We start from the raw sequence: 13,836 nt of genomic DNA, 5'->3' as shown, positions 1-13,836 counted from the left end.
ATGCTTATAGCCCTGCCACAGTGGAAAAGGTGATCTCCATCCACTTTCCCTGTTTTACTTTTTCCTTAACTATACTATACTGTAGATTTTACTTATTTACTCTGTTCAGTGCCTGCCTCCTTCATATGGATATAAGCTCACTGCTATGTCCCCAGCAGCTAGTACAAAGCAAGTATAAGCTCCTTTGAGACGAGCTTGGGGGGGGGGGGTACACATAGTACATCTATTTGCTGAATGAATGAATGACTTGTGTGCTGAGTCCCATCTTCTCCTTACTGTACAAAACAGATGTCTCTAGAGATTACCTCCACTTCAGGGTAGTTTTAACCATTTATTCTCTCCTCTGGGTCCATCTTTCAGCCTTCAAACTGTTCATTCTAAAAACCAAGCCTCCTTAACTTCCTTATTTCTCACCACTCCTCAGTGCACTCCAGTTGGCTTTTGACCCCACCACTCCACTGAAATATTCTTTTCAGATCATCATTAGTCATTGCTCAAGCCATTGAATAACTTTCAGTCTTTTCTTAAAACTACAGTGTTTGAGACCACTGATACCAGTTCTCTGTGGAAGATTTTCTTTACCCATCTTTTATAATTCAGGACCCTCCTGGTTCCTTTCCAGCCTCTCATGCTGCTCTTTGGTGTCCTTTGACACTTATCTTCTCTGTCTTATGCTTATATGTGGGTATCTAGGCTCTAACTCTGTCTCTACCCCTTGGACAATGCTCTCTGAGCGATTTCTCAATCTCCCAAGACTCCGTTACCACCTGAATACTTATGTTTCACTCCCCACACCTCCAACAAACCCCCTTGCTGACCTAGTGACCACCAAATTCCATAAGCTCAGGTGATTGATCTTAAAACTTTGTCTTCTGCTCCTTCCAGAACCTTCCTCACTGCCTGAGCCCACACCTCACTAAAGGCCACTGTGATCTATTCAATTACCCAAGCCAGAAATGCTGGCAACATGTTTGATTCCGTCTTTTTCCTTACCACCCTCATGCAGTCAGTCACCTCATCCCTCTGAAATATCGAGGGTTCAGTTCCTTCTTTCAGTGTCTCGCCTAATTCAACCACTGTGTTTGTGTGTGGGGTTTTGGTTTTTAGGGGTTTTTGCATATAGTTGTGGCCCCCACATTGGTCTCTTGCCTCCGGTCATGTCCCCATTTAATCTAGTCTCCCCACACTGCTGCCAGAGGGGTCAGTTTAGAATATAAATATTCTTTCCCTGGCTGGAGAGCTCAATTGGAGTGCAGTACTGACGTGCAAAAGTTGGGTTCAATCCCTGGTTAGGGCACATGCAGAAACAGATCAGTGTTTCTCTCTCTCTCTCTCTCTCTCTTCCCCTCCCCTCCCATTTCCTCTCTCTCTAAAATTAATAAATAAATTTAACAATAAAATATAAATGTTCTCTTGCTAATTACCTGTTAAAACCCTTCCATGGTTAAAAATCATTTTTTTAACTTCCGTGGATTCCCTGGCACACAAAATCACTAATTTGGCTTCTGAGTCCCTTTGTGAGGTGACCTTTCTTTCCCTCCCAGTAACTTCTCTGTCACCTCTTTTCACGCCATGCCCTTCCTGTAGGTCCTGCAGCCCAAAACTGCTTTCACATACCCTGAGAATCCAGGCTGGCTCCACACCTCTACACATCCTTGTCCCTTTGCCTGCAACTCTCTTTCCATCCTTCGCTGGTCTTCCTTCTGGTCTCAGTTTGCTTCTGCCATAGAACTTAATCATACTCTGCTGGAATGAGCTATTTTTCTGTTTTCTCCACTAGACTGTGAGTTCCTTGAAAGTACTGATTGTATCTGGTTCTCTCATGTATATTCCCAGCACCTGGCACATTTCCTGACACATTGTAGGCACTCAGTCATTATTTGATGAATATTTGAACAAATGAATGGACTTTTTATACACTACCAGCATTTCAAAAGGTAGCAATTTAATTAGTAAAATGGACAAGTTAAAATACAATTTCAGGGTACCTTATCAACTGTGATTAATTTAAAGCCCCTAATGCCCAAAGACATACTTTGTAGGTGAAAACTCCTCCTTCCTGACCCCATTCAAGTTTCTGGTATTCAAGTTTCTTTATTCAAATCAGTTTGTTTAACCTTCTTAAATCCATTCATCTCACCCCAGATTTGAATCATGCTGCCAATGTAGTAATGTCTGTAAAATCATATAAATTCTTCTGGAAATATTAGTCACCATAATTTCTCCACTGAGATAATGTGCCTCCATGAAACCCCACTGAAATTCTTCACTCACATAATGTGTTCAATGTACTAAAACTTAGGTTCTTGAAAGAACCACAATAGGACATTCATTTGTTAAAAATCAAATAAATTTCAGGACAATAACTCATTCATTCAACCACCATTTGAGCACCTATGACATATCTGGTACTATCCTAAGTGTTAATAATACAGAAAGTCTGTTTTAGATCAGGGATTGGAACATGTTACAGATTTATAATGTAATAAAGTAATCTTAAATTCTCCCAAAATAGATCTTCACAGAGATTCAAATATTTAAACTAAGTCCTGAAAATATAGGCCAGTGTTCATTAGGAAAGAAGGGAAGAAGGGCATATTGAGGAGAAAGAACAGCATGTACAAAGGCCCAGGGGCAGGTTCAGGAATAGCAGACAGCTGAGCTGGAGAACAGCAAGCTGTAGAGGCAGTTGAATCGCAGGATGTAGGGTAGGGCTGGAAATGGACATGGTATAGCTATCGCACTGTTTAGCCAAAGACAAGTCCAGGAGTTTCTGTGGCACAAAAGAAAGTAACCAGCAAACCAAACCATTTTTTGAGATAACTCCTTTAAGGAAGATTCACTATTGAAGGCAAAGTAATGCTTTCTTTTTCTTTTTTAAGATTTTATTTATTCATTTTAGAGAGAGGGAAAGAGAGAGAGAGAGAGAGAGAGAGAGAGAAAGAAGGGAGGGAGAAGGAAGCATCAACTCCCATATGTACCTTGACCAGGCAAGCCCATGGTTTCAAACCAGCAACCTCAGCATTTCAGGTGGATGCTGTATTCACTGCACCACCACAGGTCAGGCAGCAAATGCTTTCTTTATGTGGTCCTAGCAGGGGGTTGTCTTGGGGTCCTCTCTGCATTGTGTGTGATGCTGATAATGAACAGAGAGCTGTTTTTCTGGCTCTTGGCCTCCCCTCCAGCATGAGCCACAGGCACGTGCCATTCTCTGGGTGTCTTCCTCTCATTCACATTTTCTTTCTGCTGTTTTGGTCCTAGCTGCTTCTCAGGTTAGAGAATTAATATTGACTTAAGAACGAGGCAATTCTCAGAGCTTTTGGTCTCAACACCTCTTTATACTCTTAAAAATGATTGAGGGCCCCAAAGACCTTTTATTTATGTAGGTTATATTTACCTATATTTAACATATTAGAATTTAAAACTGAAGAAAACTTTAACTATTCATTAATCTTAAAAGGAAAGAATAAAAAATGCATATTAACATAATTCAATCTTAACAAAGCAAAAAAAATTTTAAATAAAAAGTAATTATGAAAATTTATTTTTTATTTTAGTTTTAAATTTTCCAAAACAAATACTGTGAGTCATTAGAGTGGCATAACTTACATTTTTTCAAATCCCTAATTCTCACTCAGTAGAAGGCATCTGGATTCTCATGCCTGCTGCTGAATTCAACCTGTGGTCATTATCAGAGATCATGTAGTGTCCAATGAACTCATGAGAGAATGGAAGTAAGAAAGATAAATGATGTCTTAATGCTATTTTGAGAATAGTATTAACATTGCAGACCTTCTAATAAGATCTCAGGGATACCTAGAGGTCCCTGAACCACAGTTGAGATCCTCTGACTTAGAAGTTTTGAAATTTATACTATGTTGTAAGACAGAGTTGGCGGTTTATAAAAATTAGCAGATAGAGTATTGAAGTGAAAGCCAGTGTATGGGATATATAATACTTCAGACCATAAAGCAAACTCTAGTTTTGTCTTTTGTTCGTCCTTCACTTTAACCAGGAAATAGAATGCTAAAAGAGCTAGAAGATGAACCCCCAACTAGATAATTTAAAGAAAAAAAGAAAGACACCTGAGTTTCATGGTTTCTAGTTCTGTGACCCTGATCAGGTCATGTTTCTTCTCTCAGTTTCTGGACCTACAGAAGGGCCTATCTCCCTCAGATGACTGTGCATAAGTTGAGATATGGCATGTAAATGTTGGCTTCCAAACTCTAAAGCCTTCTACAAAAGTTATTTATGATGGTGATTATATTATAATGGTGATAAGGCTGCTCATGGAGCACATAAACAATCCCTTCTCTTCAAGTGGAGAGGTTGTCCTCTATTCTTCCCTCATGCGTGTGTCCCCAAATCCTTCTTTAATTAAGTTCTTGCAAGCTGCCTATGGGAAGGCCCCAGAGGACCAGTGTAATCTGTGCTCTGAGATTCCCAAGGCCAAACACAATTACTGTAATGCATCTACTGTCAGGTTACCCCAAATACCAGCCTCCAAAGGAAGAGGGACACTGCCAAAAACAAGTTCAGGGGAAAGCAAAACCAGGCCTCAACTTTCCTCTCCCCCTGTCCTCCAAGGAAATTTTGTAACACGGTAAGCCAAGAATTATTGCAGCAAGGAGTGAATATAATGGGGATAGTCCAGCTGCAGCCGAAGCAACTCCCGTTGACCTATCAGAAGTCAAGTTTTCAATGAGCATGGTTGGTGAGGAAGTACCTTTGCCTTGGTCCATGTTACCAACACACTTTGGAAGTTAGAGAAGCGGTTTGGACAAAGATCAAGTGTGAATTATACATCTGATATAACCATGACCTATAAAAGACCCAAAGGGCAGGAAATTTCAGTGGAAAGTCACTGCAAGAAAAAAAGCAACCGGAAGGAACTTGGCTAAATTGGGCAACATGAGTATAAGATTAAACATTGGCATGGGTAGAAATTCCCAGTCCCAACTTAATAAAACTAGGGTCATGAGAATTCTTAGTTTACCATCTGCGTTTACCAACCCAGCCAGCCTCCTCCCGGTGGTAAAATAACATTTATTGGAGGAGGAAAAATAATTCTTTAGCAAAAAAAAATAATAATAATAATAATAATACTTTTATTTCAAAATCTGGAGAGACAGTTTAATTCAAAATTATTCTAGGATATTCTGATTTACTAAGTCAAGTCATTTCGAACAAATAAAAATTGCCAAAACACAATTTCACTTCCCTTTCCTCGTGTATAGAAAGCAAAGTGTCTTGCATTCTATTCAAATAATGACTCAAATGTTAATAATAAAGAATAAATAAAATCTTAATGTGGTTTTACAATAAGTATCTTCATTTCTTTCTCCTTTCTGTTCCTTTCTGTCCAGCTTTGAAGTCTTCACCTTCTAAAAAGCGGTGCAATTCCATCGCCGCCCTGAAGGCGACTTCGCAGGAGATCGTGTGCTCAATGAGCCAGGAGTGGAAGGATGACAAGCAAGATTTGCTAACAGAAGGGCAAAGCTTTAGCAGCCTTGATGAAGAAGGTAAAGGCATGTAACTTAAAACAAGAAAAAGAAAAGTTTTTTGTGTTTTTTCAAGTAAATGCACAGTAGAAAAATCACTATATACCTGCTCTAAGAAACAAAATTCAAGCCCTGGCCGGTTGGCTCAGTGGTAGAGCGTCGGCCTGGCGTGCAGAAGTCTCAGGTTCGATTCCCGGCCAGGGCACACAGGAGAAGTGCCCATCTGCTTCTCCACCCCTGCCCCTCTCCTTCCTCTCTGTCTCTCTCTTCCCCTTCCACAGGCAAGGCTCCACTGGAGCAAAGATGGCCCGGGTGCTGGGGATGGCTCCTCGGCCTCTGCCCCAGGCGCTAGAGTGGCTCTGGTCGCAACAGAGCGACCCCCCCGGAGGGGCAGAGCATCGCTCCCTGGTGGGCAGAGCGTCGCCCCTTGGTGGGCGTGCCAGGTGGATCCCGGTCGGGCGCATGCAGGAGTCTGTCTGACTGTCTCTCCCCGTTTCCGGCTTCAGAAAAATAAAAAATAAAAAAAAGAAAAAAGAAACAAAATTCATTAAGTAATTTTTAAAGAACACTTACAGTATGACACAGTTAACATAAAAATTTTAAAACTTAAAGAATACAACATATGGTTTATGGTATAAATAAAATAGAATATAGTAAAATATTCAAAAACAAGATCTATAATCCCCCTACCTGAAGGTAGGACATCTGAACACTGGAGTTTTTATTGCTAGACCTTGTTCTGTACATGTACATATGTATTTTTCAAACACACACACACAAATACATCATATACATATAAACACATACTTATGTATAGATGCATACAATCACAGTGTAACAATGAATTGTCAGTTTAGCTAGGTCCTCTTTAATGAATTTAATCAGGTTTATATTCTTCTCCTTGCTTGTCATACATACCCACCTTTGGTTTATTCCTCAAATGAATGTACAGATAAAGACATGGATATGTATTTTGTCTCTTCAAATAGTATCTCTTTAAGATTGGGGTTTTCTGGCTGTTTATTGCTACTGTATAGACCTCACATCTTTTTTCCTTTCTTACTTGCTGGCTAGGACTTCTGGCACAATGATGAACAGAAGTGGTGATTATGGGCAGCCTTGCCTTGTCCTCATGTTAAAGGGAATACTTCTAATATTTCACTGTTGCGAAAGAAGTTTGCTGGGTGTGATACCCATAATCAGACCAAAGAAGTTACTTTTTATTCCTAGTTTGCTAAAGTTTTTATCAGGAGTGAGGGTTTAATATTATCAAATACTCTTCTTTACCCATTGAGTGGATCATTTGGTTTTTCTCTTTTAATCCTAGAAGAGGAAGTGACCCTGTGGATTTTTTAATCTGTATATTCTTTTGGGAATCCCAACATTTCCTGGAATTTTCTTCTACTTCCTGAAGAAGATGTGGTCTCTTCTCCAGGTTTTCATTCCCTCAGAGTCTTTAGATTAGGGTGTTACTCTGTTCTCTTCTGCAGCGCTCACCCATATGTGCCATGTTGGCTCTTTCTTTCTCATCTTCCTATAAACCGACTCTTCTCAGATTTAGTGATTTTCACAACAGAGTTAATGAGTTGCCCTGGTTCCTCGGCCTGAGTTCACGGCTCCAGTTTCTGGCAGATGTGCACCCTGTTTCCCTAAGCATCCTGCCTCACCATCTCGGTACCACATGCCTGCTTTTCTTACGGCACACATAAAATTCAAGGACTGCAGTCTGGGAAAGAGGATAAACTTATTTTAAAACTGTGTTAAACTTTCAGTCATATGCTCAACGTGACTTCTGAGGTCAGCAGTGAGTGCCAGTGTGAGTCTGGGTAATGACTGCACCACACAGCACCCAGAAAGTCTGGGAACGTGGCAGGTAGAACATATCACATCCCTTTTTTATGGTGAACTATTGGACCCATTGCTTCACTTTAAAGGTTCTTCACCTGAAAAGGTTTCTGAAGGTCAAAGAAGAACCTATGGAGCATATTCTTTGAAAATGTTAACATGCTATTTTAAAGTGAGTTTATTCTGACAATTCTCTGCAGCCACAAAGTTTGCTGCAAAGCTCGGCCTTTTCACAGAGCTCTGAACTGGGGGACTTCCCCTTTCAGAGCACACCAAGTCATCACCAGATTTCCCTCTAGTTTTTAAATCAGTTGTTTCTGTCATTCTCAGTATATCTTACTTACGTCAGTTTTCCATCACCGTGTAACAATTACCAGAAAGGTAGCAGCCTCGTGTAACCTCGTTTATCACCTCCCAGTTCTGTAAGTCAGAAGACTGATAAGGGAAACCCTGGTTGTCTGGGCACAGCTAATCGTGGTCTCAAAAACTGTGATGAAGGCGTGCACTGAGCCGAGTTCTCACCCGGAGGCACTAGAGAAAATTCTCCTCCAGGTTCATCATGTTGTGGGCAGAAATTATTTCCTTTCAGTTAAAGGGCTGAAGTCCCCATGTCTTTGTTGTTGATGCCTGAGAGCCATGCTCAGGCCCTAAAGACCATCCACACTCCATGTCACACTGCCCCCTCCATCTGCATGCTTAGAATTTCTTACAAGTCCATCCCCTCACACTTTGAGTCTCTGACATTACTGTCTCTTATCTGGAGACATAGAACTAATGGGTTCAGGTAATCAAGCCAAGCCCACCTGGATAATCTCCTCTTGGACCAACTCAGAGTCAACTGATTAGTAACCTTAATTACATCTACAAAGTTTCTCTTTCCATGTTAGATAAAATAATCACGGGAGTAATATCTCGCCATACTCACAGGTTCCAGCCACACTCAAAGGGAGGTTGTACAAGGATACAGGTCATTGAGGATCATCCTAGAATTCTGCCTCCCACACTAGCTTTAAAAAAATAACTTGAAGGATATAGGAGCATGAAGAAATAGTTCTCTGTTTCCAAGAGTTTGTGAGGTCAGCTCCCCATGGTTTGGGTGAGTGATGACCTGGGCCCAAGTGTTTTTCTGTCTTATATCACTCAGGTAGCCTCAGGTATATGAAGTCGAGTTAGGCATGCCCAAGAACTAAGCCTGCATTAGCTGTTCTCAGCTCTATCTGCCTTCTATTTAATGGCAACTCATTGGACTCTGATGCGTGGTTATTTTTCAAACCCAGTTTTCAATAGTATTGAGAGTTTTCATATTTTTCTCTGTAGTGAATGAGAAGGAGAGATCAAGTATGTTGAAGATTGCTAGCCAGCTGTCTTATTACATTGAAGCTTTTCAAACTTTTGTATGCTGCACCCTTTGATTATTCATGTTATTATATGATTATCATCTGTTACTCATAGGGGCAGTTCTTTATCTTGACCTGAATTGGAGGCAGAGCTGCACCATCTCATACACTTGAATGTGTGTCCAGTCTCCTAGTCCAGAGCCCAGTCCTCTGTAGTTGCCTCCTCTGTCCTCTGCACTGCATCTATACCCCTTTAATCCAGAATCCCAGACCTCACACTCATGTGACACTGCCCATTAGATAGGATCAGTTTTCCACACACACACACACACACACTTTTTGAAAATACATCATTTTGAGTTTTTTGTGCCTATAACTGAATACCAGAAACACCTTTTAGTTATATTGTATTTATTATTGTCTGTTTTAGTTTAGTTTGGGGGAATGATTTTTAAAATACACAGTAAAGCCTGATAACTCTAATTAACAACATTGTATATTTGAAAGTTGCTAAGAGAGTAGGTCTTAGAAGTACTCATCACAAGAAAGAAAGAAAAACATTGTAACTGTGTGTGGTGGTGAGTGTTAACTAAACTTACTGTGTTAATCATTGTGAAGTATGCACATATATCAAATCATTATGTTGCACTCCTAAAACTAGTACAATGTTGTATCTCAATTCTATCTCAATAAAAATTAAAAATAAGATACCTAAGTTACAAAAAAACTCAGCTACCGCCCAGCCTCAGGACTTTAAGGACAGGATTCATGTATCTGTTACTCCATGTATTCTCTCTCTGGGGACTTGTGTGTGTCTTTTTAAAGAAGCTCTGTTTTATGTGACTGGACCTTCAAATAAGGACCGTCTCTGACAGACTGGACAATAATGGTTGTAAATTTGTCTAAAGTTTAAGATAAGATCATTTCCACCTACTTATACCATTCACAAAAATAAACTCAAAATGGATAAAAGACTTAAATGTAAGCGTGAAACCATAAGCATCTTAGAAGAAAACATAGGCAATAAGCTCTCCGACATCTCTCCCAGCAATATATTTGCTGATTTATCTCCATGGGCAAGTGAAATAAAAGACAGAATAAACAAATGGGACTATATCAAACTAAAAAGCTTTTGCGCAGCTAAAGACAATAAGAACAGAATAAAAAGACAAACTAGACAATGGGAGAACATATTCGACAATACATCTGATAAGGGGTTAATAACCAAAATTTATAAAGAACTTGTAAAACTCAACACCAGGAAGACAAACAATCCATTCAAAAAATGGTCAAAAGAAATGAATAGACACTTCTCCAAAGAGGACATACAGATGGCCAATAGGCATATGAAAAAATGCTCAATATCACTAATCATTAGAGAAATGCAAATTAAAACTACAATGAGATATCACCTCACACCAGTCAGAATGGCGCTTATCAATAAAACAACACAGAATAAGTGCTGGCGAGGATGTGGAGAAAAGGGAACCCTCCTGCACTACTGGTGGGAATGCAGACTGGTGCAGCCACTGTGGAAAACAGTATGGAGATTCCTCAAACAATTAAAAATTGAACTGCCTTTTGACCCAGCTATTTCACTTTTAGGAATATACCCCAAGACAGGGGTCCCCAAACTTTTTACACAAGGGGCCAGTTCACTGTCCCTCAGACCATTAGAGGGCCGGACTATAAAAAAAACTATGAACAAATCCCTAAATCCCTATGCACACTGCACATATCTTATTTTAAAGTAAAAAAACAAAACTGGAACAAATACAATATTTAAAATAAAGAACAAGTAAATTTAAATCAACAAACTGACCAGTATTTCAATGGGAACTATGCTCCTTTCACTGACCACCATTGAAAGAGGTGCCCCTTCCAGAAGTGCGGCGGGGGCCGGATAAATGGCCTCAGGGGGCCACATGCGGCCCACGGGCCATAGTTTGGGGACCCCTGTCCCAAGAAAACCATAACACTGTTTCAAAAGGAGAAATGCACCCCCATGTTTATGGCAGCATTGTTTACAATAGTAAAGATCTGGAAACAGCCCAAGTGTCCATCAGTGGACGAGTGGATTAAAAAGCAGTGGTACATATATACAATCGAATACTATGGGGCCATGAAAAAGAAGGAAATCTTACCTTTTGCGACAACATGGATGGACATGGAAACTATTATGTTAAGTGAAATAAGCCAGGCAGAGAAAGAAAAATATCATATGACCTCACTCATTTGAGGAATCCAGTGAACAATGTGAAGTGAGGAACGGAATTGAGACAGAGGAGAGATCAAAGGGACCAGAGGAAAAAGGACAGAGGGAAAGGGGATGAGAGGATGAGATAAACCTGAAGGGAAAGGGGGAGGGTGCTATGGGGAGGGGGGCAAGGGAGATGTTGAGGGGATTACGGGGGAGGGGGGATGCATTCGGGACAACACTGGAATCTATGTAAACACAATAAATTAAAATCAATAAAAAAAAACAAAAACAGAAAGATAAGATTTAAAATGATTCAGATTCAACTCTAAAAATAAAAGTCCAAATAGTCTTGAGAGGCTTATACAGTTCAGTTTCCTGATGAGGATGTCTCTTGGATAAGTATTTTCATAGGCACCTGCATAGTAAAAAAGAAATAAGAGTTTTTTTATTTTTAAAAAAGCAGCCTTGCAGTTAAAATATGTCAAGAAGAGCCGTGGGTAGTGTTCAAAGCCATGGGTACGTGTGGGCTCAAACATGGTTCAGGTAGAACAAGCTGGCTATTAGTCTGTGAAGCAGGTTTCCTGGCCTCTTAGAAAGTCTGAGTTCTTAGGTCTAATTGAGAATCACAGATACATGCATACTCTAGGGAGGGGAAATCAGGTTCACTCTCTGTTTATACATTTGCCAATCATCCTTTTCATCTCTGTTGAATTATCTCCTTAACCTCCTAAGAGCTTTTTATGTCATCTTTGAAACAGTAAATTACTGTATTAGGTTTTTAAAAGAACATTCATAATTTCATTTCCATAGCCATTTTATAAATTAATACAATTTCCTTTCTGTTTAACCTGTTTGCAAGAAGCTATTTTACATTTCTGCTGAAGTACAGAGGAGCTCAGTTCATTTATAATTTAATTTGCAATCTAATATGTAAAATGAATGCTTTTGACTCATTTAAATTATTATAAACATGACAGCAGCATTTATTACTGAGATTCATGAGTGTGTGTGTTGCTTTTGTTACCCAGCGCTGGGATCCCGACACAGGCCAGACCTGGTGCCTAGTACACCATCCCTGTTTGAAGCTACTTCCTTGACGACCACAATTTCATCTTCTTCCTTATATGTCAATGAACAATTTCCACACAACAGGACTACGCTTTATTCAAACAGGTAATACTTAGCACGATCAAATTGCCAATATGGCTGTTAACACATCAACATCACAAGTAGACCAGTATCTCTGAATGAGAACATACTCTCTGTCCCTAATAACCAGGATGTGCCTGCCACCTGCTCTGGAAGTAACAGAGAAAGAAAGAGAGAATATGATTGATTTCTGAGGGAAAACTGCTAATTTTTCTTTATAGTTAATCATTATGTGTGGTTTTGTGGAAGAAGACAAACATTGCATTTTTAATTTAATAATTTTACAATTTATTTTTTAATCACAGTTAAAAATACAGTATTATATTGCTTTCAGGTATACAACATAGCAATTAGATATTTATATACCTTACAGAGTGATTACCCTGGTAAGTGTAGTACCCATCTGGCACCATACATAATTATTACAATATTATTGACTGTATTCCCTATGCTGTACTTTATATCCCCATGTCTATTTCTATAATTGCCAATTTGTACTTCTTAACCCCTTCACATTTATTACCCACCCTGTTAAATTCCCTCCCATCTGGCAAGCATCAGTTTGTTCTCTGTATTTACGAGTTTGTTTCTGGTTTGTTTGTACATTTGTTTTACTTTTTAAGATTCTACATATAAGTGAAATTGTGTGGCATTTGTCTTTCTCTGTCTGACTTATTTTTTTTTAAATATATATAAATTTTTATTAATTTTAATGGGATGACATCAATAAATCAGGGTACATATGTTCAAAGAAAACATCTCCAGGTTATCTTGTCAATCAATTATGTTGCATACCCATCACCCAAAGTTAGATTGTCCTCTGTCACCTTCTATCTGGGTTTTTTTTGTGCCCCTCCCCTTCCCCAGCCTCCTCTCCCTCCCTCTCCTCCCCCCCACCCCCGGTAACCACCACACTCTTATCCATATCTCTTAGTCTCGTTTTTATGTCCCACCTATGTATGGAATTATGCAGTTCTTAGTTTTTTCTGATTTACTTATTTCACAACATATAATATTATCAAGGTCCATCCATTTTGTTGTAAATGATCCGATGTCATCATTTCTTATGGCTGAGTAGTATTCCATAGTGTATATGTGCCACATCTTCTTTATCCAGTCATCTATTGAAGGGCTTTTTGGTTGTTTCCATGTCTTGGCCACTGTGAACAATGCTGCAATGAACATGGAGCTACATGTGTCTTTACATATCAATCTCTCTGAGTTTTGGAGGTATATATCCAGTAGAGGGGTTGCTGGGTCATATGGTAGTTCCATTTTCAGTTTTTTGAGGAACAACCATAATTTCTTTCATAATGGTTGTATTACTTTACATTCTCACCAACAGTGGATAAGGATTCCTTTTTCTCCACAGCCTCTCCAACACTTGTTATTACCTGTCTTGTTGATAATAGCTAATCTAACAGGTGTGAGGTGGTATCTCATTGTAGTTTTGATTTGCATTTCTCTAATAGCTAGTGAAGATGAGCATCTTTTCATATATCTGTTGGCCATTTGTATTTCTTCCTGGAAGAATTGTCTGTTCATGTCCTCTTCCCATTTTTTTATTGGGTTGTTTGTTTGTTTATTGTTGAGTTTTATGAGATCTTTGTATATTTTGGATATTAAGCCCTTATCTGAGCTGTTGTTTGAAAATATCATTTCCGACCTGTGGTGGCGCAGTGGATAAAGCGTCGGCCTGGAAATGCTGAGGTCGCCAGTTCGAAACCCTGGGCTTGCCTGGTCAAGGCACATATGGGAGTTGATGCTTCCAGCTCCTCCCCCCCTTCTCTCTCTCTCTGTCTCT

The 13,836-nt window shown here is 39.5% G+C and overlaps 1 protein-coding gene across 1 annotated transcript in view; it reads left to right on the top strand.

Annotated features, from left to right (window-relative positions):
- Positions 1-13,836, top strand: part of PIP5K1B (phosphatidylinositol-4-phosphate 5-kinase type 1 beta) — a 388,154-nt gene that overhangs the window by 280,648 nt on the left and 93,670 nt on the right. Inside the window, exons 12-13 of the mRNA XM_066368035.1 lie at positions 5,367-5,522; positions 11,912-12,056. Of these exons, the coding sequence (XP_066224132.1) occupies positions 5,367-5,522; positions 11,912-12,056 (301 nt within the window). The remainder of the gene's footprint in view (positions 1-5,366; positions 5,523-11,911; positions 12,057-13,836) is intronic.

Source organism: Saccopteryx leptura, chromosome 2 (assembly GCF_036850995.1).
Source record: "Saccopteryx leptura isolate mSacLep1 chromosome 2, mSacLep1_pri_phased_curated, whole genome shotgun sequence".
Taxonomy (NCBI): domain Eukaryota; kingdom Metazoa; phylum Chordata; class Mammalia; order Chiroptera; family Emballonuridae; genus Saccopteryx; species Saccopteryx leptura.
This window is presented reverse-complemented; position numbering and strand designations above follow the sequence as displayed.